The 27,265-nt window shown below is 37.3% G+C and overlaps 1 protein-coding gene across 2 annotated transcripts in view; it reads left to right on the plus strand.

The window, feature by feature from the left end:
* The window catches only part of LOC118214646 (neuroligin-4, X-linked), a 67,815-nt gene extending 63,263 nt beyond the window's left edge, over nucleotides 1–4,552 (plus strand). The window contains exon 6 of one of the 2 annotated variants that reach the window (XM_035394775.1): nucleotides 1,867–4,552. In XM_035394775.1, the coding sequence (XP_035250666.1) occupies nucleotides 1,867–2,719 (853 nt within the window). In that variant the 3' untranslated portion in view covers nucleotides 2,720–4,552. The remainder of the gene's footprint in view (nucleotides 1–1,866) is intronic. The other variant, XM_035394777.1, reaches the window with a different exon arrangement.
* The last annotated feature ends 22,713 nt before the right edge of the window (nucleotides 4,553–27,265 follow it).

Raw genomic sequence — 27,265 nt, forward strand, 5'->3', positions numbered from 1 at the left:
AATAAAGGCAATACAGTTATGTTTGGCAGTATATGCTCTTGGAAACATTCGTACACGCAGTTTATGATCAAATGTAATCGTGCACGTTTTGTGAATGAGGCCCATTATATCTGATTCTCCGTCGTGTGTGTGGTTGCAGTCCGTCAGGCAGCTGCCTTCTAAGCCATATGTGAATCCTTGCCATGGCACCTTCTGACATGTAATCCCTTCTCTTTGTGTTACCCTCTCTGTTTTCTACTTGTCTGAATAAAGTAAATGTAATGTCTGAATAATGTAAATGTGAAAGGGGCCTGCCTGTCCTTTAATAAATAAAAAAATCAGCAACCAGTTTAGGTGAGGTGAGGTAACTCTGTAATCAACTTTTGTAAGGGGCTCTTGTGGTAAGTTGCCACCACATAATGACTGAGCCTGAGCCATTTGCAGTTCTGGCGCACTTACATTCAGCACAAAGGCACTACTCTGGGGTGCTTTCAGTCAAATGCATTTTCTTTATCTCATCTTAAAATGCACAAGACTGAGATTGGAAAAAAAAAAAACAGGGCTTATTTGTAGAGTATATATGTTTTTTTTATCAGTATAGCATGCATTGCTGCATCCGTGTGCTATATTTTAGAAGATTCTAGACTTTTTTTTTTTTTTTTTGAATCTTGAAAGATATCATGCATCAAAAAGTATTATTGTGGTGGCCACTCATACACAGAGTTATTAATTCATTATTGTAGGTATAATTCATGCCAATCTTGCCCATGGTTTCATGAGTGCATGTTAATGTTATCCTTCTCCCTACCATTGGTAGTAATTCCTTAAGCCAACATTTCCCATTTCCCTTGCGGTAAAACTGTACAACTGTGAATGTGTTTTCTTCCAGTTTTTTTCTCTGTTTCTTTCATTTTCTCTCTTAAAACTCCAAAAACTTGTGGTCTCACTACTACCACATTATGATTACCTATAGGTATCTGTACAGTGGAATGTACTTGATAGAACCTTGTATTTCATCGATAGACATCATAGGCAAACCTAAGTGGACAATGGCTTTCATGTTGTCATGAATTGACAGAGGATAATTTGATTAATATGCATAGCCTTTAAATACCTAGCCCATTTTAAGTGGCTTGCATTCGATTGTGTCTGTGTGTGGGGATAAGTACTGTATAAACAGATCACTTTGGAAGCTATATCACACCAGAATTCAATTAACAAATGACCACACATGACAGAAAACTGAACAAAAGAATTAACAGAGGACCACATCAAAAAGTGAACTGGGGTCTACGCTGTTACAGATAAAATACCATCACTTGGAATTTGCTCATGTGCTGTAATGTCTGCCGCATATGACTGACATGGCTAACGGGTATTCTAGCAGATAGTATGCATTAATTACTGTAAATGTATAAAGCTAATGAAGACTTGTCACTTTATTGGTGTTGTGTTCTAATCTAATCTAATCAATGTTGGTTTAGTAATTACTCACAACTGTCAATTTCCCTGTCAGTAAGCAATGAACACTGGCATTCTGAAGGTCCCAATCGTGTTTCCAATGAAACGTTCCCAAAATGTTTTCAGGTTTCTGAATTTGAAACCAACTGTGGCTAAATTACAGCTGAGTCAAATGTAAAAACATTTGACTCAGCTGTGAGAAGAACTACCAGAATAAATATTAATTCAGAGAGGTACATCTGTAACAGCACTGTGAATTTTCAGTCGAACGCTATCATTGTTTGCCTTAGTAAAGGCAGCATGCACATGTGAAAATTGTGACCCAGTAGAGTAAAATGAATACTTATGGATGGAATAATTTGTATATCTGTATATTTGTATAAGTTGTGTAACATGGTTTTGCCTGTTTTGTTTTCTTCATTTTAGAGACCCAAATCAGCCAGTCCCCCAAGATACAAAATTCATCCATACGAAACCGAACCGCTTTGAGGAGGTGGCCTGGTCCAAGTACAACCCCAAGGACCAGCTGTACCTGCACATTGGTCTGAAGCCCAGGGTCAGGGACCATTACCGGGCCACCAAGGTTGCTTTCTGGCTGGAGCTGGTCCCACACCTGCACAATATAAATGAACTCTTCCAGTACGTATCAACGACAACCAAGATCCCTCCGCAGGACACCACACCCTTCCCTTACACCAAGCGTTTCCCAGGGAAGAACTGGCCCTCCACCACCCGGCACCCCATCGTCCCCCCGGGCAACACCAAGCAGGTGACGGACCAGCACAAGACAGGCGACCCCGACGAGACGGCCGTAATCATTGAGAACAAGCGGGACTATTCCACCGAGCTCAGCGTCACCATCGCTGTGGGGGCCTCCCTCCTCTTCCTCAACATCCTGGCCTTCGCCGCTCTGTACTACAAGAAGGACAAGCGCAGGCACGAGTCCAACCGCCGGCCCAGCCCACAGAGGAACGCCAACACCAACGACATCGCCCACATCCAGAACGAGGAGATCATGTCCCTGCAGATGAAACAGCTGGAGCACGACCACGAGTGCGAGTCGCTGCAGGCACACGACACTCTCCGCCTCACCTGCCCACCCGACTACACCCTCACTCTCCGCCGCTCCCCCGACGACATCCCACTCATGACCCCCAACACCATCACTATGATCCCCAACTCGCTGGCCGCCATGCAGCCAATGCACACCTTCAACACCTTCAGCAGCACACAGAACAGTACTAACCTCCCCCACGGACACTCCACCACACGGGTATAGCTCTGCCCCCCCCCAACACAATCAGCCAGCCTCCACCCGGGAAGGGCAGGGGCAGGGTGACGGGCCTGCTGGGGTGGGGTAGGTGGGCGGAGGGGAATTTCAATCACAACTCTATTTAGGCAAATAAAAAATAAAAACAATAAAGAAAATATATATTGAGTTAACTTTACCCCTAATGAGACTGATCACAGAAGATACTATTTTGTTACTGAGCCTTCTTGAAATATATATTGGAGCTGAACTCAACTTAACTGTGAAATGTGAAAAGTGAATGTCACTATAGTAATACAGCATTCAGACAAAAAAACTTCTGGAAGGATCAAATTAAGTTCCATGAAAAAACAAACTGAACATTTTTTTCCACTTTCAAAACACTGGTACAGTATAGAAGACAAAAGCATAAAGTATATTTCTGTGTGTAGCAAGTGATAAGGTAACAAAAAGCTATGTATGTGCCATACATTGTATGCCAAGAACAACCACAAGGATTCTGTTGTACATGAAAAGCTTTTCTAAATGAAAGACAAACAGTTTGAATTGCAGGGACTATGCAGTTGACATGATGGAGAATCTGGAGATAAAAGCAAAGTCAGTTTTTTTTTTCCCAGCCTGAATTGTATTTATGAAACTTTGTAAAAACGGAAAACTATGTAAATAGTTGTGAGTAAAACATACTAAAACAGAACAAACGAAAAAGCTTTTATTGTTGTTTTGAGTTTAAATGACTTTTATGAGGCTCGTGCTTTCGGTTGTGTGTAAATATGTTGGTCATATCATTTTTACAAAAAAGAAGTTGAATCCATATTCATTTTCAATAGAAAAAGAAAAAGACTTTGTTTGAAAGCATATATCTTAGATTATCTTAGTGCATCATGACCTTCATTTCTGCCAACACTTGCATGTTTGAGTATTTCTTTACAACTGCATTGAAAGTGTACTGTCTTAATTGGAGGTTGATCAATGGTCACCTGAATGGTGGGACAGCACATCAAATACAGGAGCAGCCACATGATTCCTGGTGCCACAAAATTATATATATATATATATATATATATATATATATAATTTGCATATGTATGTTATGTGGTAATCAATTAACCCCATATATAAAAACTTGTTTTCATGCTTCTCCATACTTTGCTGCTTAGTATGGTTTTATTATAGACATTATTATTATTTTATTTTTTAAATAATTTTTCTTTTAGCAACCTACACACTGCCTCAGCTTCAAAAGTGACCAGCATTGCATAATTTAGAACAAGGCAGTGGGCATTGATGCTTTAATTAACATTAGTTGAATATGTTTGTAAAGAAATATTTGTTAGATATTTCAAATTGTCATTTGCTAGCAATATGTAAGTATTGTACCAGGCTTGTGATACTTTGGGTTAAAAAGCAAGTGAATGAGATTATAATAGTCATGACAATGATGGTGAGGATGGTGATGATGGCAATTAAAATCATAATAGTACTAAAAATAACCATTAACCCAATCATTTTATTTATTTTTGTTTTATTTTTGTTTGTTGTTTTCTGTAAGTATGCATCCTTTTTTAAAAGAAGGGAAATGACAGAAAGTAAAAAAGAAAAGAAAATCACCATGGATGATTACAGTGTTACTTTTGTAAATTTAAACACAGGAGGTACGCATCCTGGCCTGTGATTCTTCAGCTGTCGAGGCACGCAGGGTTTCAACGTAGGATATTAAATTGTATTGTTTGTCTCATTTTGTTTGCAGTTTTTGCCTTAAGTGATAGACAATATTTCTGGCTGTACACCTGTATAAATTTTTTCTGCTGCATTTTTAATAAAATATCACAATATTTTCTAACATTGGTTTTATGTTTGTATCATCTCTGTACTGTGTTACATGATATGGTGAGTGTGTGCATGTGTATAACAGAGAAACAGATTGAATGCCAGATCAGATAGTGCTGGTCATCTAATATCTAGCAGCTGAAATAGGCTCAATGGTTAAAAGCCAGAACCTGCTAGTTGCCTCGGGGTTGGGTTTTGATTGGCTGTAGCATATACCATCCCCTGGGTAAACCCCACCCCCACCCCATCATAGTGACTCTGTAGTATCAGGCACCTGATGTGTGGCTACAGCATTCTGACAAGTAGGTTGCTACACTGTGGAGTAAAAAGATGCAGCAGCTGGCTGTGAGTTCTTAGGTGGAATAAAAATGTTTTTAAATGAAGGCGGTTTCTAAAAATTGTTTGTTTAATCATCCAGTGGATAGCTATGAGCTATTGCAGTTTCATGCTAAAAATGCTAACAAACTGGGGCCTGAATTAGAAGCTGTTTTATAGCAAGTTTCCTGTCATGTAGAAAAGGATAAGAGGGGTAAAACCTAGGAGAAAAGGTTGGCATAGAACAGCTTTATGGCAAGGGAGGTGAGAAAGGAGGATAGGTGACAGTGGTAGATGATAGGGTAAAAAAAGAACAAAGAAATGAGAATGAATCAGTTGGGACAAGACTGCGTAGCAGTCATCAGTTATTTATAAGTATGCCTAAAACACGAGAGGATAGCATTGACCCTGGTGGATAAGGGGTTAGCATGCCAACTATTTGTGTGTGGAAGAAGAATCTGCAACTATTGTTGTTGTAACATGTCACTGTTTCAACACTGCGCAGTAGTATAACATGCTGTTAGATGAAAGTGTTGCAGTGAAATCCTCTTTTAACAAGGACCAGTATTCTCTGCTTGTGAGATTAAGGCTTTAATCCAGTCAAGACTGTTTATACAAACCCTGCTGCATCCAGCTTCAGTGAATGGAAATTCCCCATGTATTACGTTTGAACACATGAACATTAATGTTATTTTAAATAAAAATGTTTTACCATTTTTTGTAATGTCACAAACATTTTATTCCACATTATCTGTTGTCATTGAAAAGGTCAATGCCCTTGAATATACTGGATAACTGATAATGTGAATTCAAGAAATGTGTTTATTTTTACTGTCAAAATTGATCCTGGTGTATGAAAAGTGATGTTTAGTGATGAGATATCTAATTGTCTGATGTCATTTTCACATTATTTTCTATGCAAAAAAAATGTTGTCTAGTAATTAGTTTTGGTCGGATAAAAAATATCATTTTTCATGAAATAGTCTTTGGGAAAAAAGAATATTAAATTTCCTTTGATTTATTCATTCAATTCATTTACATTATTCATTTGTTTAGCTGATGCCTATGTCTGACTCTAGTATTTACCATTCATGCGACTGAATATTTACTGAGACAAATCAGGTGATGCTCCTTTCTCGAGGGTACTTGTGCACTTTGCTAAGTTAACACTAAAGGGCTGTAAGACTTGTGCCGAAAAACCTTTCCAGCAGGAACTTGATGAACTGGCCGACTATTGGCAGACCAATCATGCCTACAAGGTATGCACTATCCTGATGTTACCTCATGAACCAATGGAAAGGCAGCAGAGTTATTGGGGACCTTCTTAACCAATCAATAAGCATGCCTGCTTTATATGATCAGCTTAGCTTGCTCTCATGAGGGCAATGAGTTTGGCTGTGATTAGTCATAGGAATTGTCAGACAAAATGCATCTTTAAATTCTATTCAGTTTTTCTAAAAATTGAGTATATAATCCATGTTTATATATTTCCAAGAAACTACTCCAGTAAAATATCTGTAATATCTGGCATTTCCTGAGAACATACCTATTGCTTGATATTTGAAGATATGGACATTTTCAACATGCAGATTAGTGTGTAGATTTTCCAGGTTTATGGACCCAGAGGCTGCTCCCCAGGAATGCAGGACACAGAAGTAATCTTTTCACAAAAGACTCAAAGTTCTTAGTGACTGATTTTTAAATTGAAGAACGCCTGCATTTGAGATTCAAAAGAGCATATCAAAACACTGCTTCTCTAAACACACATGCATGTAAGCACACACACAATTTTCATTACAAACCGGTTTGTATTTTCCAAAAAAAAAGCTCTTACACTGTGAACCTCTGTTCAATGAAAACATCCCCTAATGTTGACTAACAGTTAAATCCATATGTTTTGTGTCTTCAGCACAGGCATTTAAGTCAAGGTGAAGGACAAATGTTACATTCAAACAAAGAGTGATTTACAGTTGAGATTTCTGTGACCACACTCTTCCTCTGGCCACCGAGTTGGCATGGCCCGCTCAAATGACCATCTGTCTGAGGTTGAAGATGGTCAGTCTCTAGTGGCTGTTCGACCAGCTGTCACCTAAATGGTAAACATTTAAGCATTTTTACACCGAAAAGTCACAGCTTAAAGCTTTTTTTTTTTTTTTTTTCAAAAGTATGGATTATATTATACATATTTCTAGTTACAAAATGTAAATTATTGTAATGTATACAGTGTAGCTCTTCAAGCTTAGCACTGGGGGAAGAGGTTTGAATGTGATATCCGCTGGACTATTTTCTGTGAGTCAGTTTGATATTGCTTTAGAAACTATGTCACTCTCAGTGAGGGAATTCCTTTTTTGAGCTACTGACTTCTTGAGTCTAAACAGACTGCTTGCTTTTGCATTCTAAATCCATGGAATTCCAAAAAATACTTCAGTGATTAAAAACAAACAAAAAAAGGTTCTAATAAAATTGAGGAAAGCTGTGAGGCAGAGCCCAACTATACTGTGACATCTTTACCATTTGATTTTGGCGTATTGTTTTATTAGCTTTGTGGTACAATGCAGTTTTGCGATATAGCATTAACAAAACCAGTCATTTGAATGCCCTTAAGCTGATCAAAAGTTCCATAAATATGGATTGTAGGCTTGTCAAAAGCTTGGCCATGTTTTCCTTTGAGTAATGTGCTAGATTGAGAATTCAAGTTTTCTATTATGCTTCCATTACACTGAGCTGCTGGACAGAGGGAATCACAAAGTGAATTTATGTTATTGCAGAATACATTGCATCTGGCTTAAACTGCTACATGTAACCTTTCTGCACTGTTTGTAATTATTTGCCGGTCGCTATTGTAGCTACACAATGAGAATAACTGTGTGAACCAGTGTCAGTGATGGAATGCATGTACCTAACTTCTCATGAAGTCTCTGTTAAATTGTTCACTGTACAATTTTTCAACCCTATCATTATGCAGATATTGTCTATACCAAGTAATTAAGAATGGGCTGACTGAATTATAAAATAATAAATACACTGTGGTAATTGCAGACCAAATAAATTATCATTAATATTGACAAAATGAGAGGACGACCAAAGTACACAGTGCTCTCAATTTATGTTATTAAATGTTTATTTTGTGGTTTAGATTGAAATGAAATATTCCCAGCACTCGGCAGGCTGCTGACTGAGATGATATAGAGCTTTGCAAGGGGAAAAGAGTATAAATCTCATTAGAGAGGCACTGCATGGTACATACTTTGCTACATTGTAAAAGCAGGGGCCTACCGTATCTTAGAAAGATTATATTCTGTGTTTGTTAAGATGTGTGATTATAATCAGGCCCTGTACAGACAGTAGAAAAATGCTTAGGGTAGTGAAAGGATAATAATCTTTCCAGATAATCGTGTGAGGCTGTTGCGGGGGACATTTGAAACTCCAGATACCTGAATGGACGTTGGAATGAGGCCATGCATGATAGTCTTTTTCAGTAATCTGTGTGGTTGTGTGTGTGTGTGTGTGTGTGTGTGTGTGTTAGATACCAGGGCCCAGTACATAAGACAAGTAAGAGGACTCTGCCTTCTCCCACCTGGATTTAGAGCAGTAATTTTTTGGCAGACTACCCACACATAACAAGTGGAGAGGAAATGAGTTATTTCACCATTTATAAATCTGGAGATGGTAAGAGATGCTCGGTGAACTGTGAACAATCTTACCTGTGGAAGCCTCAATGCAGATTGTATACATCACTACTGCTCACCATAAACGGCTATGAACTGCAGGTTTCAAACAGTGTTTTATAGCACCTTTATAATTATATAAACATAACATTAATATCGAACATTGCTAATATTTAGAATAAAACAAAACTATTGTAAGGGTTTTTATGCATACATATGATTTGCCTATCATTGCAATGTTTTTAGTTGGTAATTAAACTGTCATTTGGTAAATTTGTCATTTCTTCTGTCTTCTCATCTCAATCTATATTTTATCTAACCAGCTGTTTATAATTATTTCAACTACCATTTGTGGTTGCCAATCTTTAAGTCAGCTAAACAATCAGTAAAATATTTTGGACAAAAATCTTTTGAATGTCTTGACTTACACTGGTCCTGTCTACACATTATCTAATATATAAACCTCAAAATATTTATCTAATAATTAATCTAATTTAATTAATTCATGGATCATGTGAGACCTAAAAATGCAAGTGTTTAATTTTGTCTCATCTTCTTCCCACAATACAAGGATGATTAGCTTATAGTTTAAACTATACACAGAGGAATTGTGCAACAGTTCTATTCAGCCATGTAGTGGAGAGTTGGACTGTTAAGACAGGTTCATAACACTTCACTATAGAGAGTAAAGCTGACATTACACTGTCATAAGCATGACAGTTAATAGGTATAATTACACTGGAATAATGTATACTATAATCACTTTGTAACAGAGAAACCTGATTTGTAAAATTTGCCGCATAAATTATTATGGTTATGTACTTATCATGAACTGTAAAATGATGCATTCTAATATACTTGTAATATGCTTGCTTATTTTTATGACATTTTACAATGCTTTTTCATTATTTGTTTCATCTAATTTCTCTCGTTTTTTATTTTTCAGAAGTAGATGCAATCCATGAAATACTGATCAGCTCATTGCGCATCCCAGGAGACAAGGAAGACCTTCTGTAGTGCCAGAAGGCATTAAAAAGTGCAGCCAACGAAATGTTTATCTGTGCAATGTCAAATGATCCAATAATAAAGAGCAAAACCTTACATTTTCAGATTTCCTATCATCTTACATTGGCTTTTAAATAAATAGAAGAGCTAAACAAAACTGCTAGTATGATAGGAAAGCAATTGTCCAGACAGGTGTTTCTGTTTGCAGCGATCGGTGGGCAAATATTCAAAAGATACATCACGTTAGTGAAAGAACGGACAATTCTTTCCACAACTGGCACAGGTAACTTGACCAACACAGATTCACATGCAATCATTTGATTCATTACAATCAAAGTACTGAACAAATACAGTGTTATGGCCTACAGTAGTTATATTAACTGTTTAATTTTGTGGGCAAAATGGCAAGAAACTTACTGAAATGTGCCTCTTTGTACTGCACATGAAGGTACATATCCAGAGTGCAGTTTAAGGAAATGTGGTCTGTGTCAAAAGCTATGGTGTTGGCTTTTTGTCCAAAAATGTTCTGCAATCAGATTCAAATGGTCAAAATGCAGGCAACAGGATGATTTTTCTGGACACTGAAGGACAATACATGACTTCTGGTCACCCAGCTGATTGTGCAATTGTTTCATGTCACATGCTATTTTCATAAAAGAAGAGGCTTAAGAAGTACAGTAGGAGATATTACATTAGCATGGGGTCTGTTAGATTCTACATCAGCACAGCCTATATTACACTTCTTGTGAGACACTACATTAGCATGGGCCCAACTACACTACAGGATAGCAGCTGGAGCAGGTCAGGCTTTACAAACCTCGTTGAAGAAATACCAACGACCAACGGCCTTGGCTGAGCTCATTTCTGTATCCATGGCTGTGCACTGTTTAATGGAGAGGGTCTTACCCAGAAGGAGTCTCGCATATTTAAGAGTCCACAAGATTGACAACTCTCAGGAGAGGCTCTCCAGGAGGTCATTGTGTAGACTGCTGTGAGAGCCGAGTACAAGCCTGGGATAGAAGAGTAATGGCCTCACATCGAACCCTGCGGCAAGAGAGCGGACGCATTTCAACATCACAGACGTCACGGTTTAAGACGAGGAAAAACATGCTGATGCTGAATTAATGAGCTCAGAGAATGAAAGGGCCGTGGAATGCAAGTAGACACGTATAGTACAAAAGGGGGACAACGCAAATACACACGAGAGAATTACAGTGCACAATTCGCTCAGCGTTAAATCAACTCTGATATAGTCCAGCTGATGCCTCTTAGTCATATGTAAACTCCATGAGAGTTAAATTAGCAATGATAATAATATGGGTAATATATAAGATCTCTACATCAGTGTAGCTAAGGTAACTACAATTCTGTGATTTCAGGTATATAAGGTATCTGAAGATGTCTAAATTATGGTCTGATATGATCTGTTTCTCAAATGAAAAGTATAAATATGGATTGATACATGGTTTTCAATGATAGCTGCTTTTTGTACAAATTAGTAGGTGGAATTCTGGAAAAGATAAGAAGCTGCAAGGGTCTTAGGCAAGACAGTCTGCACTATGTCTGGGTTCTGCGTAGTAAACTGAAGTCATGTTCATGGAACCAGCTTGAGATGATGCATGCATGCATTCAAATCATGTTCAACTAGGTATTAAGGGGCCTAATGTGTGCCAAGAAGGCATCCCCCACACCATTACATTGCCACCAGCACCCTGCACCATTGACACAAGGAAGGATGGATCCACGGATTCACTCTGTTTACACCGGATTCTGGCCCTAGCACCTGCATGTCACAGCAGAAATCGACATTTGTCAGACCAGCAATGTTTTTCCAATGTTCAGTTGCCCAGTTTTTGTCAAATATGGCCTCTGTAGCCTAGTACTTTGGAGTCATTAATAAAGGGCTGTCCAGCCTGTGCCTGGGGATCTACTGTCCCATAGTTTTACATTTCAACCCTAATTTGGCACACCTGATTCTACTCATTAGCAGCTTAATGAGATCTCTAGATGTTGAATGAGGTGTGCTTTGTTAGGGTTGCAGTGAAAACATACAAAACAGTAGATCTCCAGAAACAGTGTTGGGCAGCCTTGCATTAATTTCAAACACAAGGCTTTCGATTCTGCGGAGTATTACCACAACCAAACCACTGTGTCATTTTATCAACTGAAATATATTACTCATTTAGCCAGCTCTTCAAATTACGTGCCTGGGTTCTCAAAAGCAATCAAAGTTCTATTCATTTTATATTTAGCATAGTACCAATTACAATCATATTTTCACTTTCGCTTTACAGAGAAGACAATAAAAAGATGGAACACATAAGAGTACGAATAACTTCATATTGTGGGGCACGGTGGTACAGTGGGTAGCACTATCGCCTCACAGCAAGAAGGTTGTGGGTTCGAATCTCAGCTTGGGGCCTTTCTGTGTGGAGTTTGCATGTTCTCCCCATGTCCACGTGGGTTTCCTCCGTGGACTCCGGGTTCCTCCCATAGTCCAAAGACATGCAGGTATACCGATTGGAGACCCTAAATTGCCCATAGGTATAAGGGTGTGTGTGCCCTGCAATAGATTGGTGGCCTGTCCAGGGTGTATTCCTCTCATTTTATATGTATACCTCTTGCCCAATGCACGCTGGGATAGGCTCCAGCACCCCTGCTCAGGATAAGCGGGTATAGATAATGGATGGATAACTTCATATTTTGATGTGATGGAGGATACGATGAGGTTATCTGAACAATCATTCATTTTAATGATTGGTCAGGGCGGCACAGAAAACAGCAAGGTTATGAAAGAATACACTGGCTGTATTTAATGAGCATTTGGCCTTGTACTATGGAACAGCCTTCCAATGCAGGTTAAGCGGACTCAGTCAAGGAGTATGTTTAGAAGACAGGTTAGAGGTTTTCTATGGAGAAAGTTGGATGGTGATACCATAGTATTTTATGATTACAGAAGTATCTGTAAATGTATTTATAGTTTTCTGTTTTGGTTCTGCTGATTGATATACGTGTACTAAGGAAATGTTCTTGATTAATGCTATCACAATCATGAGGTGGATTTTTAAGTTACAGGCTTTAAAAAAAAAAAAATATGTGCAATGAAATCCAAATTCCATTGAGGACCTTGTTGAAAACAAGTGTTGAAATCAAATTGAATCAAATCTAATCAAATCACTTTGAACAAACTCACTTTTGGCAAGTTAGTTCAAGAGCTTCCTGAACTCTCCAAGCTGTGATGTGAAGGAACAAAATTATTACTGCCTTTGTTAGTCAAACTTAAGGACAAATGTTGATTGAATCCAGTCCTCTGGTTTAGCTAGTGCTGGGTAATTTTAAGGAATAGCAGGAGGGACTCGGAGTTGAGAGCACTGGAGTTATTATTCTACAGAAGAGTAGACCTTGAGTAGAGTTAAATGCAATTTAACGCTAGCCACAATGGTGGTGCTTAATTTTTTTCTAGAGCGCTAAGAACAACAGGGACCAGAGTGGGATCTTGTAGCATTGCCAACTTGTGACAAAATCATGATCAACAGAGAAAGAATCATTTTATTCATGTCAATATATGTCTTCACAAACACCTGAAAATAAATAAAAAATGAAAACTATAAATAATGAATTATGTAAATTGTATCTCAATTTTGAAAAAAAAAAAAACCCAGTAATTTCAGGACTATGGATGCAATATATAACACACTATCTTTTTTACACTTAAGTCTGAAAGGTGGAGGAGAACTTATGTGGCGTTAGTTCCAAACCCTATATAACCAAACAGAGCAGACTTTCTGTTCATATCAAGTCCTGAAGTCCTGAAAGTAGCAAGAGTTGCTTAGTTTAAAGCTTCTGCTAGGGACATCTTGTATTCTGACTAAGCCATGTTTCTGGTAAATAGAAAGGATCAATTTAAAGATCTGTAATTACTTCATTCAGAAGAATTGGTTTCCTAGCTAGGGCAAAAACATTTACTAACACAAGTTTGAAAGGCTTTGCAACCAGGGGAGAATGCAGATTTGCTATGTTTTGATTTTGTTTATATTTTAATCAAATTGTCAGCAATTACCCCTGTCTAGACCTTTCAACAAGACAGCTGATGTCATTTCATGTCATCTGTTGAGCTTGTAGATAAAAACTTTGTGTTTGGTGTAATAGTTGCATACCGGATGGTTGTCTTATTTCTGATTGCTTCCATGCACTAGTCTTTAGCAGGTGTTGGAAAAGCTGTTAAACACTGCCCCTTTTGGAGAAACGTGGTCATTATTTAAGATGACCTTAATATTAAAAGAGTTCTCTTATAAAGCACAGCAAGAGATAACATTATTTTGCCACAGATCTCTTGGTGGCAATAGATGCAGAAAAAACAGTCTTTATAGTATTTGTTACTGTCTGCAAAAAATGTTGTACCTGTGTGAATAACTACTGCTTTGTATATGACTTTATTTTTAAAACTCATATCCACCCTGAGCAGTGTTGGAACAATAATACATATACCATTATTTTTTTTTATTCCGCATAGCACCATTTGCTACAACATTTTCTCAGATAGCTATTATACATGGTATGCCATTAGCATACCAAATCACCAAACGGTAAGGTGTTTGGTGCAGTATGTCAGCATGATTACACCCTGACAAACTAATTCCTTGTCGATTCCAGGTTATCCAGGAAATGTACCTACGTTTATTGTTTTATGTAAGCTATTCACATGGGAATCAGCCGTACAATTTATGATGAAAACACCAGTTTCATTACTCTACCTTTACTATCCCCCTAATCTGAGACATGAAGCTCATATTTGTAACCCTAACCCTAAGTCCTAACCCTAAAACAGCCTCTTGAACTTGTGGGGACCAGCAAAAGGTCCCCACCTTGCATAATTTTCCTCATCTTTATATCCTTGTGGGGACATTTGGTTCTCACAAAGATAGTAATACATGCCCACACACACATGCACACACACACGTGTTACTATCCTGTAATGGTGGACAAAATACATTGATCTTAGCAGATGTTTTCATTGAAACAAAATAAATAGTTAATTACAAATTATATTTAGATCAAATGTACTTTTGTCTGGGGAAGTTATTATTTTGCTGTTGTCCAGAACACCAAACACCACTCCCTTTTCCAGACCTGCCTGTGGCAGCCCTAGTTCCCTCGTCTGTGAACACAAATGCACACGCACACACCAAGAAAAGTTTAATCTTCTAGCAGCAAATAATGCCTTGCGGCAGAAGATCTTTCATCAGTTCACGAATAATAACAGGCACCATCACAATTACAACACATTTCAAGGCTTTTGCATTCACTGTAATACAATGGCTGTCCTTGATATTCTCCCAAGTGTTTTTCCTCATTCACTATTCCCACTTACACAAGATGGAGAGAGTCACTGCCATTGTAGAAAGGTGTGGGGCCAGTCACACCATCACACCTGCTGGATACATCCCTGAGACCTGGCAAAATGGGCCTGGGTTGTTATAATATCTCATGCAGGGAGGAACATCTGTTTATATTATATATAAGCAGTATATAAACACTGTACATATGTACATACCCACACACATACATACTGTTTCTTATCTGTTTCATTTAATTGGGCCAGCTGAATAGATCAGCTCGGGCCACCTTTTTTAAAATGGAATTAGTAGAAAAGAGGGAGTGTTTGGTTTGTGTGGCAGTCGGTCTGCCTGAGAGGCGGATTGGTCTCGGCTGCGCCGGCTGGTGGAGAGAGCACATGCACCTGGGATGCGTTAGCTAATCAGCCCAGGTGCTTAAAAGGTGTGCTGCTCTCCACAGTTCGGGGCCGAGACCGGGAGCTAACACAGAGAGCGGTTTGTTTTATTTCAAGCACGAAAGAGAAAGAAAGCAATCCTCAGCTGGAGCTGGAGGAGCTGGGACCTGGCCGGGAAGGCGGGTCAGCTACAGAGCAGGCGAACTGAAAAGTTGCTGCTCTGTTTTACTTCCTTGTCTTTGTTATTTTAGCTTGTTGTTTTAGATAATTGTTTTTGCCCAGAGCCTGTGAGGGGGAAGGGTGAAGTGGTCCGTTTATTTCATTTAATGTCTGAGTGTGCTCTCTCTCTCCATGCAACAGAAACTGTGTTCCCCGGTACTGTCGCATTCTCTCTGCCCAGGGTGTCACATTGGCGTGTGACAGTTTGTTTCTGTCTTTTTACATTGGGTATCCCAGACATTAATTGTAGCACACAGTCATTCCCAGTGATATATAAACCTATATAATACACAGATAATGAATGTTATTTAGTGTGTGTGGTTATAGTGCTATAAGCAGGTAAGAAGTGCAGTTCAATTCAAAGTAGCCAAGTCATTGTCTTTTAAACCAGTTCAATATTCTGAGAAAGATACTCTGGAATATTTGGTTGAATCTGGTGGGTCAAGGGTGAACTTTATATGGAGTCATAAGTATTGCTGCTAATGACCAATTGCTATCATGGTTAAACCTTCATCCAACATTATCAAACAAGTTACCCTCTTCCTGAAGTTTTATGTGATGTGCAGCAGTATATTTGGATTAACCTTCAATTGTAGTGCAAATGATAAAAACTGTGATTTATCAATGAAACAGGCATACAATCCCCAACAGCGTCAATATATTGCCTTGCTATCAAAAAGCCAACAAAATAGCGCGCATATAAATTGCTTCATTCCACGCATCTGTTCTGCTCCAAAAACGGCTCACACGTGCCTTTTTGTGGGCTTTGAATCAAATTGCAGTGCATTTAGTTCTCAGTTCTAAACTTACTAACTTTACCGATTGAGCTAGGGTTAGGGTTAGTGCTTTCTCCTTGTTGCCTTGTGCTTTCTCTGTGAAATGCTGCAGTGTTCCTGCATGGCAAAGAAGAGGGATGCTCGGTATATTGGTAACTATACTGGTATGGGCCAATTTTAGCTAAAAGTTTCATTATCAGTATTGTTCAGATGAAGCCCGGCATGGAAACTGATTTTTATTTCTCAATTTGAATGTCTAGTGTGTCATCCTTGCACAGGGCCGTGGCTGGAAACAACATAAGATTAATTATACATTATTACATAGTAAAGACAAATGCTGGCCTAACTCAAACATAAGTTCAGACTTGGTTTCATAAAGACATTGTATGCAAAGTTAAAAATCTAAGCTTTTATTCAGAGACATTAGAAAAACTTTTAAACACTTATGTCATTAATGGCCTATCAATATTGAACAGCAAGTAATACTCGAAACAGGCTTATGTAACAATACACAAAACAAGCAGCAAAGGGAATACAGTTCTGAGAGCATGCTGTTTTAAACATACACATCGTACACATACTTACCACTAACTTTCAATAACACAAGTGCAAACATTGCACTTATGAATCTTTAAGAGTTTTAAATGGAATATAAATAAAAGCTAGGTGATTTTACATGAAATGTATATGACTTATTTACAAATAGCCTAACCAATAAAAAGGGTGATGATGCTTCAAATTGAACGAGTTCTGTGTTTAGCATAAGCAAATTTTTCTGAGGCTCGCCTTTTTCCATTTGGAATAAAATCAAAATGTCCTCCTTTTAAAAATGACATCAACGCAGTGCAAGCATGTTAAGATAAACTAATAAACAGCTATACTTTTTATTTTAACCCATCGCAATTTAAATCAGTTGAATTCATAAAATAAAATCAACTTTACACATTAATGAAATACATATTATTAGATAGGCTAAATAACAATAACTTATTTAGATTCAAACTATTATGTGACTGAATTATACTATTTGAGCATTTGAATTAAAGATATTTTAATAATGGTGAATACAAGACTACTAGATAACTACACTCATGCAATATTTTAATGATCAAATAAGTTGTTATATCAGCACCAGTCCCTTAGTCTAAACCCGACACCCCCCCCCCCCCCCCCCCCCCATTCGTGCTGCAATGACAACCAGCCCACTCACTTCATCCTCTGATCGCTGATGTATCTGGCCAGGGCACTTGGGCCTGACTTCAGTCAGTATAATGACAGGATAAAAATAATCACCGTATGACCCTGTTAATTCATTTGTCTCACAGTGTCAATTCATTACCACTGTAACTGGTAATACCGAACACTGGCATTGCCCTAGTTGCAAGTAGTAACACTACTCCTTTATGTTGATTAGCCTACTGATAGCTTCAATAGATTCTTAGAAGAAATTTAATGGCAAATCTGTGGTTCATGTTTTGGCCTGGCCCAAATGTTGGGAAATGGAGATTTTTCATAATCTTCCCCCCTTCGAGATGTTTTGATGTGTCATTATTTACAATATTTCAAACTCTAGATTATGGTATGGACATTTCTTACACAAACCAAATTGATTGACATAAATTATTGGTTATGAGCCATAATAGGGAAATGATTATCTCAACATGCTTGGGAGATGAATGACAAGTGGTAGCACTATTTTTTTTTTCCTGTTCTTGGTCTGCTTTTCCTGTAGTTTTGCATCCCATATTACCTTAAATCTCTGGTCGATGCTTTTCACTTCCCTTCCATCCATGTATCGATCTCCATTCAAACATTCAAAACAAATTATCTTTTGATTTAAAACTGAAGTGACAGCAGAAAACCTTGAAATCCGTAACACCCACAGGACTACAGGATTTGCGGTGCAGTACGTCTTCTGCTGTCCTCTCAGACTTTCTCTGACATTTTATGTTTAATATGTTTGGAGCACAGCGTTAAGCTACATCTTTACTGTGGTCCGCTGTAAAACAAAATTAAAACCACAGAACCCCTCTACGCATACGGATGGTGCCCATGCGAGGTGAATACTTTCAATTGTCAGAGGAGTACCTGTGCTGTATTGAGAAATGAGAACTGAAGGTTCAATCCCAGGCCATGCTATTAAAAATGACTGGGCATCCACAGCAACAGGACACAGTGTCCTTGTCCTGCCAGGATAAGGCAGGTTTACGTTGGCCAGGGCTCCTCAGGTTACACTTGCATTAGTTCTTCCAGACAATGTGGTGGGCACACAGAGTCTTCCAGCTGTCATCTGTGAGAAATACAGCCCTCCTCTGCCCACAGGCCCTAGCTCTGATGTAGCACTGTGCCACCTGCAGGTGGACTCCATTAAGATCACTGTAAATAAGGTTGACAACAAAGTAGAGATTTTCAATATGTTTGCTCATTTGAAACAGTGCTATTTGAAAAGAACTGTAAATAAACACTACCAAATTGCTCTGCACTGTTCAAGATGGGAAGGTATATGAACTAAGCACTATAACTAGGGAATGCCAACTTGTAATCAGGGGTGCTGGATCCAGCAAAAAGCAGTTAGAAGTGAAATAACAGAACATCAATATCACCATTCAGATATAATGTTTTTAATATGTTTAGTGTGATACACAGAAAGTGTGCTGAAGAAGGCTGTCAAAACTTGTGCATTAAATGTGAATGGTAATATTAGTGTGTTGTCCCTGTTTTTCTAAGTTGTAAGACCAATGTTCAGGAGCCTATGAGGATTACTACTTACTGCAAGACAAGAATGTACAAAATAAATTCATTAAAAAAAACATATCTTGTGGAAAAATAAGCAAGCATATGTTTAAAGACTATGGCCTGTAGTCAATTAACATTTGTTTTTAACTTATAAATAAACACAAGAGTTATACTTTTCCTTCAAAATCTCAGTTTGGTGAGTTGGATTAAGTGATCGCTGAACTTGCCAGAATTGTGCGATGAAAAATTAAAATAATGAAACAGTAATAAAAGTAAAATATTTGCTTTCAGAAGCAGTGAAAGTTAAGGAAAAATGAATCTCATGAATTAGATTGCAAATTTTTTTAAAGACATTATCCACAGAACATTTTAAACCTTTCATATGTGCCATGGTTTGTCTCCCTGGAGGACATACAACAATGTGTCCAAAACCAAACCCAGAAACTCTGCAAATTTCCATGCTTTGCATTAAAAAAGAATCCTAATGTTGCTTATATATAGACTTGGAAATGCTGCTGTCTTGCCAGCTAGCTAGAAGGTAGCCATCAGAAACCCTTCTTGCAAAGATAATATTTTCCATTATTGCAAGTGCATGTTCACCATGCCATTGGACAGTGAGCTCCATAATGTTTGTGACAAAGACAGTTTTTTTTAATTTGGCTCTGTACACCACAATTTTAGATTTGTAATCAAACAATTCACATGTGGTTATATTATCTTGCGTTTGTTTTAGTTTCACCACATAGAAATTACAACACTTGTTACACAGTGCCTTTTTCCCCTTCCCGATTTCCTCTATTATTGCATATTTGTCACATTGAATGGTTTCAGATCTTTAAAACAAAATGCAATATTAAACAAAGTGAAACTGAGTAAACACAAAACACATTTTTAAAATTATAATTTCATTTAATGGAGAAAATTATTGAACGCCGATAACACCGATGTGAAAAAGAAATTGCTCCCTTAGTTACTCATCCAATTAACAAAATTGAAACGATAATTAGATTCAGCTGATTGAACACAGCCAGGCTTGATTGCAGCCAATCTAAACTTCACACATATTGAACCTTACCATCAACATGAAGTAGTCATCAGAAAGTTTCTACAAGCACACTATGCCACGATCACAAGAAAGTGCAGAAGAGATGAGAAAAAAGTTGTTGAAATATATCAGTCTAGAAAGGGTTACAAATCCATTTCTAAGGCTCTGGGACTCCACTAAATGCCAATGAGAGCCATTATCTTCAAATGAAGAACATTTGGAATGGTGGTGAATCTTTCCAGGAGTGGCCGCCTGGCAAAATTTCTCCAAGCAGAACTTTTTAGACAATACGAGTCCCATTTTGTCTTGCGCAAAGCAAATACAGTATTTCACAGTAAGAACATCATACCAGCAGTCAAAAACTTTGCTGCCTCAGGGCCTGGACAACTTGCAATTAATAAAGGAACATGAATTCTGCTCTGTACCAGAAAATTCTTAAGGAGAGTGTCTGGTTTTCTGTCAATGAGCTGAAGTTGAAGCAATGATAATGAAAAGAAACATAATTACAGTTTTGGAGTAGCCTAGTCAAATTTCCAATATCAGAAATAAATCAAAGCAGGCAATGCATGGTTCTTCACTGAACAAAATATTTCTCTGCAGGACAGATTTTTTTTTTTACTTAACTAAAGCTGGTTAAACCGCTAATTTCCTTGAATTACCCTTAGATTCTAGAGCATAATTAATAAATCCCATTAATTAAATATATTATGTACAAATCAACAACATTTTAACCCAGTAATTTGACAATAAACATATTTTGCTTTAGTATCTGTGATAGACACTAAAAAACCTTTTGAACTGAACAGTACAATGTAAACCTTCATAACCAGAAATGCATATAACTGATTATAATGATTGTGTGTCTACTTGAAAATAAACATTTAATTGAGCCGGCTTTTGGTTACACAACATACCCTGATGGGGCACACTAAATATTCCACCTTTGTTGCATAAAAGGTGCTTCACTCAGTCTGAATGCACTGATCTTGGTGTAATGTTGGACTCCTTAAACTACTCCCCATGCGTGTAATTTGTTTCCTTCACTGCTACGCACCCACAACTAAATGTGCTTAGACTGTGCTCAGTTCTGGACTTAAGTTGATTCTGCATATGCATATTTTGAGTCTGAAAAGGCCCCAGAAAGAGTATTAGCATGGGGATGTGTTGGAATACTTAACAATTGACTGGATGTTAATTAACCAAGCAAGAGTATTTCATCACTGCCTTCAGTCCCTAGATTCCCATTCAAGTGTGCAGCTTTCCAGCAGGTCATTATTGTGCTGTATTGATTACTGTGGTGACATGGCAGTGACCCAGACAGGATAGGTAAGAGAAACAATAAGGGAATAATGCATGATAGCCACTGCTAAATCCTGGGCTCTGAGCTTTTATTGAAAGCAATGGATGGGACACACACCGATGAGTGAGAAAAGTCCCGACTCCCAGTCTCAGTTAATAAAGCTGAAGCAACATGAAAGTAAATACCAGTCCGCTCCAGTCACTCGATTGCATTCCTCCCCTCTGTGATGAGGCTCTTTTAGCTGAATATGAATTCTTCTAAACCAATATATATGCTGAACAGTTCACTGAAGAAGAGCCATTCCAAAAAGCATTCAGTTGCAAAGACCAGCAACCATAATGAAAACGGTTAAGAAGAAAAAAAAAAATTGCGAACTTTTTTAAGAGGTATGAAAAAATGTAAATAAAATGAATTTTCTTTCATCATTCGCTTGAATCTATTGCAAATGATACACGCACACACACACACACACTGAGCTTCGTAATGTTTGGGACAATTTTAGATTTATAATTTTATAAAATTCACATCTGGTTACCAAATAAAGTTGGTAAAATAGCTTCAAAGGTGAATGCCACTCCTTTTGGGGGAGGGGAGGTAGATTTTAATGGGGACCTCCAACGGGTTGCATCCATCTTTGGGTATATTCCTATATGAAAGTATCCACTATCTTTATATACGTTCCAAATTTTTTACAAAACACAGACTTTTAAGCCAATTCTAAGGGATTCTCATGTATTTGACCAAATGAAGTTAGTGAGGTTAATGCCAAGTTTTTCAATATTTTGAGGTTTGAACCAAGTGTTTGACTAAATTATAGAACTTTATTTTTGGGAGAACTATGCATAAAAAATGGTGAAAACAAAATGTATAAAAAATACCATTTAATAAAAGCTGAGAATCTGAACTTTAACCGCGTATGACCTGTTTGATTAAAAATCCAAAAAATGTGCAGTACAGAGTCAAATCAATAAAATGTCATCCCAAACGTTATTGAGCTGTCTGTCTATATATAGTCTAAGGGTATGCATTCATTTTCAATAAACAGATGACTATGAACTAGCACAGGCAAAAGCTTAATTATGGTTCTAAATCAATCAACTTGATTCACCATGGAATAATAATAATAATACTAATAATAATACTAATTATTATTATTATTATTATTATTGCTGTATCAATATTTTTAATCTGATGATTCTGGTCTTTAATCCAAGATTTTTGTGTGGCTTAGTTATGAATCAAGTCTTGAAAATAACAGAGGACAACACTGCAGCTGCTCAAAGAAAAGTGACAAATACTGGTTAGATTTGAGGGCTGGAAGAGACCTTGGACAAAGAAAAACTATTTACACTGAAGGCATCTGCCACTGTAATTCTCTTCGTACAGGGGGAGGTTAAGGTTTTCAGTTCTACTATGCATCTCAACATTTCCATGGTTACAAAAGCACTCTACATACCGTACTTAATAAAAAGAACAGGACAGTGGTCATACAGCTAGAGAGCAAGGTCAGAATTGTAGCTGTGGAGAACAATTGTATTTCATCCTAAAAGCTGAATATGCAAAAAAAATTAAAATAATAAAATAAAAAGAGATGGTACCAAATGTGAAGATTGTGATTTCTGTATACATTTTGCTTTTACAATCACTAAAAGATAGGATCAATTATTATAGTTTCCTAAACAAATTGTTCCCCTTGAATCTAACCAGCATTGATTTGTAGGGGTAAAAGCAATATTCTTTAGCATTTTGCTTCTTGCGGTGTTGAAAATACAAATCCCACTAGACTGCTGAGATCATGAAAAGGACTAATAATTCAAGCACTCAGCAGCTGGGAAGGCAGCTGGGATTTTAAAATGCTAATTTATTTTCACACTGTATCATTATTCTCACAACCTTATACACACGTATTTATTATATATCATATTTATTTATGTCTGAACAATTTAATGCAAACCTGGAAATGTACAAAAAAAAAAAGAAACATGCTTCCTATGGAAAAAAAAAAAAAAAAAAACAATTAGGGGAGAGACGTGTGGCACAGGCCATAAGGGTAGCAGGCATTTGAGGCAAATATAAGTGCCCCCGTGCTGGTCGGGGTTCGATCCCCACTGCAATACCTTTTCAGCTGAGAGCTCTTCTCAATCGGCTACGCTGTCTGCTTTCTCTGTATTAAAATACAAAAATACTAAAGCAGGGTTAAAAAAAAATGTATGCATTACATTGCCTGAGCACTGTGAGGGGAAGGGTCAGTGAAAAGGAGGAAGGAATGGCCATTTGGTTAGTAGGGACTACACAGCACAGTAAGCTGCGGTTGGATATCAATCTATCAATCATGAGCGGTCTTAAAAATTAAGTGTAATGCAGGCACAGCATTAGCATGGTGCCTCCACTGAGAAAGTCTTACACCCATACACTATGCAGCACAAACTGTATTTTCTCAAGAAATATCAATCCATTGACCCCTCCTTTTCAGTGCTTTCAAAAATTGAAATGTACAGTACAAGAGCACTTAGAAATGGAGAAATAACTACTGTGTATGTCCACTTCTTAAGCAGGAAATTGGTGGGGCGGAAACCTTTTGTTTAAACTGTTCATTGGTCTCAACCAGTTTTGTTTAATTTTCCTTGATTAACAAGGGTACCAATAATGTGACTAATCGATTGGAAAGTAACACACAGCTTCTTTGCTTTGTGTTAGGAAGATCTGTTTTAATCACTATTTACACTTAACAGAAAAGGGTACACGTGCTTGTCAGCATGCAGTAAACCGTCTCATGTTCAGCTTATTACGAAAGATCCAGTCGGACTGTACATATAATCACAACTCAATTACCTCACCATCACCAAAGTACAATGTACACTCCTTTAGTTTAGCTTGGTTATAAAACTAATGGTGCAACTCCACTTTCCATTGTAATAGAAAATATTTATCATGTTAACTGTTGAGTTTTATGACATAATTTCTATATGGCTTTAGTTCAATCTTTATTTCTTTTTATTCAGCTGATAAGCAGCTTCCTAACATTACCTTGCTTCAACACTTAAAATAAAGGATTCAAATGTTATCAGGCATGCAAGTGAAATACACTCATACCAAAGTTTGCAATGCTAATACACTGAAAAGAAGTACTAACTTAGCATTTAAGTTTTGCAGAGAAGTGCACATATTTTGAGTTCTTTTTTCAACTGTATGTATCTGTACATGGGATGTTCATTTTATCATGCAGTGCCTCTGTATGGAAGAATCTGCATTTGTTATGCTTCTGTACGCATTTATTCATGTTTTTCCCTAAATTTGTCACCCGTCTATATATTTATATATATATATATAAATTGACACACTACACATGAACTGAACTGAACTGAACACCAGTGCAATGTTATGGATTATGTGTGTCAGGATGCACAATAACCATGTAAACATGCTTCAACACATGTAAAGCTCAAAGCTGAACGAAATAATACAGCATCATGGAAAGAGAAATGTAAAATCATGAATATCATTGTGGAGACAGGGTGTGTTTAAGCAAAATGCAAAGTGGAACCCACAGTGGAATCCATGCCAATATTCATGATATTTTTGGAACAGTTTTCCATTCCATATTTCTTTTATAAAACAGATTAATTCACAGATCTTTATAGACTCAGAAAAGTACAACAGAACTATTAAACTATGTGATATTTACAAAACGACATGTATTTTACAAGTGATCATAAAAAACAACAAGGTATTTCCTTTCACAAGCTAAAGTTTTTGGTCACATGTTTCATGTTTGAACTAAGCCAGAATTTACACGTAATTTCTAAATACTATTTTCTTCAAAAGCTCTGGATATTGAACCACGTTGGACCTTACTGACATGTTAAAAGAGCTGACTGCTGACAATGTCACAATATCTAAGGATGTTTATGTTATAGGAAAGCACAATATAATTAATAATGAAATCTGAACATCCTATTTAGCCATGCTATACTGTGAATATTGATATTTGAAATCTTCTTTTGATTTCAAAAATGGCATTGATGTGGTATCAGTCCCCCTGCATTATCTACTATAAATGTTTCTGCCTATTTGGCCAGTATTTTGTTTCATATGTAGTAAGACTGGATCATTTGAAGTGTAATACTGCTACATAGAGAAGGGTTGGCAAGGATTGTCTGTGCCCCTAAGTTGGCATCAGGGGATAACACAGTAGACATGATTTATGGAAAAACTGCTCACTGACAGCATGCAGTAGCCAACCTTTCTATGGCAGACCAGTTCCAACAGAAATTGGGTTAGTCTCAAAATCCAAGGCTCTGTCTCCCGCATACAAATCCAATCAGTCACATCCCTCCTATGAAGGTCATTCAAGTAATTGAGAATGACAGGGGGGCCCACTTGCCAAGTGAAGGGCAGTATATTATTTTTTCTTGTTCTTATTTATTTGCTTGTTTTGAGTAATGCAAATGTAATTTTAAGCACAGCTGAATGATCACCTTGTGTTGCATTTCTGAAGACGTAAAAAGAAATAATATGCAATTGGACAAAGCATATTTGAGTAAGACATTGCATTTATATCACATACATTTTTGTATTTTAAAATGTTTAAGAACAGTATGCATACTACTTTTCATGTTTATATTACATATTGACTTGTAAAAGATGAAGTAGCATAATAATTTGAATTGTACTTTTTTCTTACTATGTATTATTATCAATATGTAAAGCTGTTATACCACTTTACCAAATATTTTTAGAATAATATTTTTAAAACACAGTTGCTAATGGCATGGAAGCTCTGTTCCTATTTTTCACACAGAACATCTACAGGCCATTACAAGGAGGGACATTAAATATTTTACATTCAAAATGCATAAACCCATTCCCTCTTTGTAATGAAATGGTACCTCTGCCAATGTTCAAATAAAATCATAATAATTTAAGAATAACTTGATAACATGTGTGATAACTTGACAATCATGCAATTAGCATTATTTTGATGCTGCAGGTATTTCACACTGTGTTATTTCGCACGTTTTATCCGTTAGACACAGTGCACGATGACTGACTTCAATTTGCAGGATCAGAAATCTGTAATTACCTATCTCCTATCCTCTCTGGGATCTGTAGTTTACTTTAGAACTTGCTGGATATCCTCCAGGCAATATGTGAACTCATTGCTCTCTTCCTGCTCTGCAGAATCTAATAGTTGAAAATACATTTCCCAACACCAATTGGGTAATTTCAAAACCTCCTGAAAGTATAAGTCATGCCTTATTAAATGTACCATTAAGTCTGTATATGCATGCACATATGATGATAATCTTCCAATAAAATTTGGTACCGTGAACACACACACACACACACACTCAATCCCTACTGCTTACCAGGTGCTTGAAACCCTATCAGAGATAATTCAATGCAGCATGCATTTGATGTCAGTCAAAGGATATAAAAATTAAATGATAAAACATCTGATTGCTTCTGAAACTAATTTCATGAGCAGTTGCCCTAAGAAACCATTAAATGTGAATGTGCGTGCACACACCCAAACTGTAAATGGCAAATCATGCATGGAGTAGACACAGGCAATCTACTGGACACAGTAATGGAGGTTCTTACATAAAGTGGCATTCACATGCCATCCAGTATTTGTAAAGCAAATTAAATCATTTTAGTCATACTATATATAGTTTTTGTAATTCTTTCGTAATTAAGGTCACAATATTAGAAATTAATACATTACACACAGCAAGGACACATTAGTACACAATGCACATTAGTAACAATGTTACTGCCATAAAATGTGCTTCTGTCCTGTGGGTTTGTTACTGGATGTGATAAACATTGAAATAAATGTTTGGATTTTATGGAAGCAGGAAGGGAACCTGGAACAGAGGTATCTGAATGGTGCATGGTGAGGAATATGGTGGAGGCGGTGCCATGGGGGT

Source organism: Anguilla anguilla, chromosome 15 (genome assembly GCF_013347855.1).
Source record: "Anguilla anguilla isolate fAngAng1 chromosome 15, fAngAng1.pri, whole genome shotgun sequence".
Lineage (NCBI taxonomy): Eukaryota > Metazoa > Chordata > Actinopteri > Anguilliformes > Anguillidae > Anguilla > Anguilla anguilla.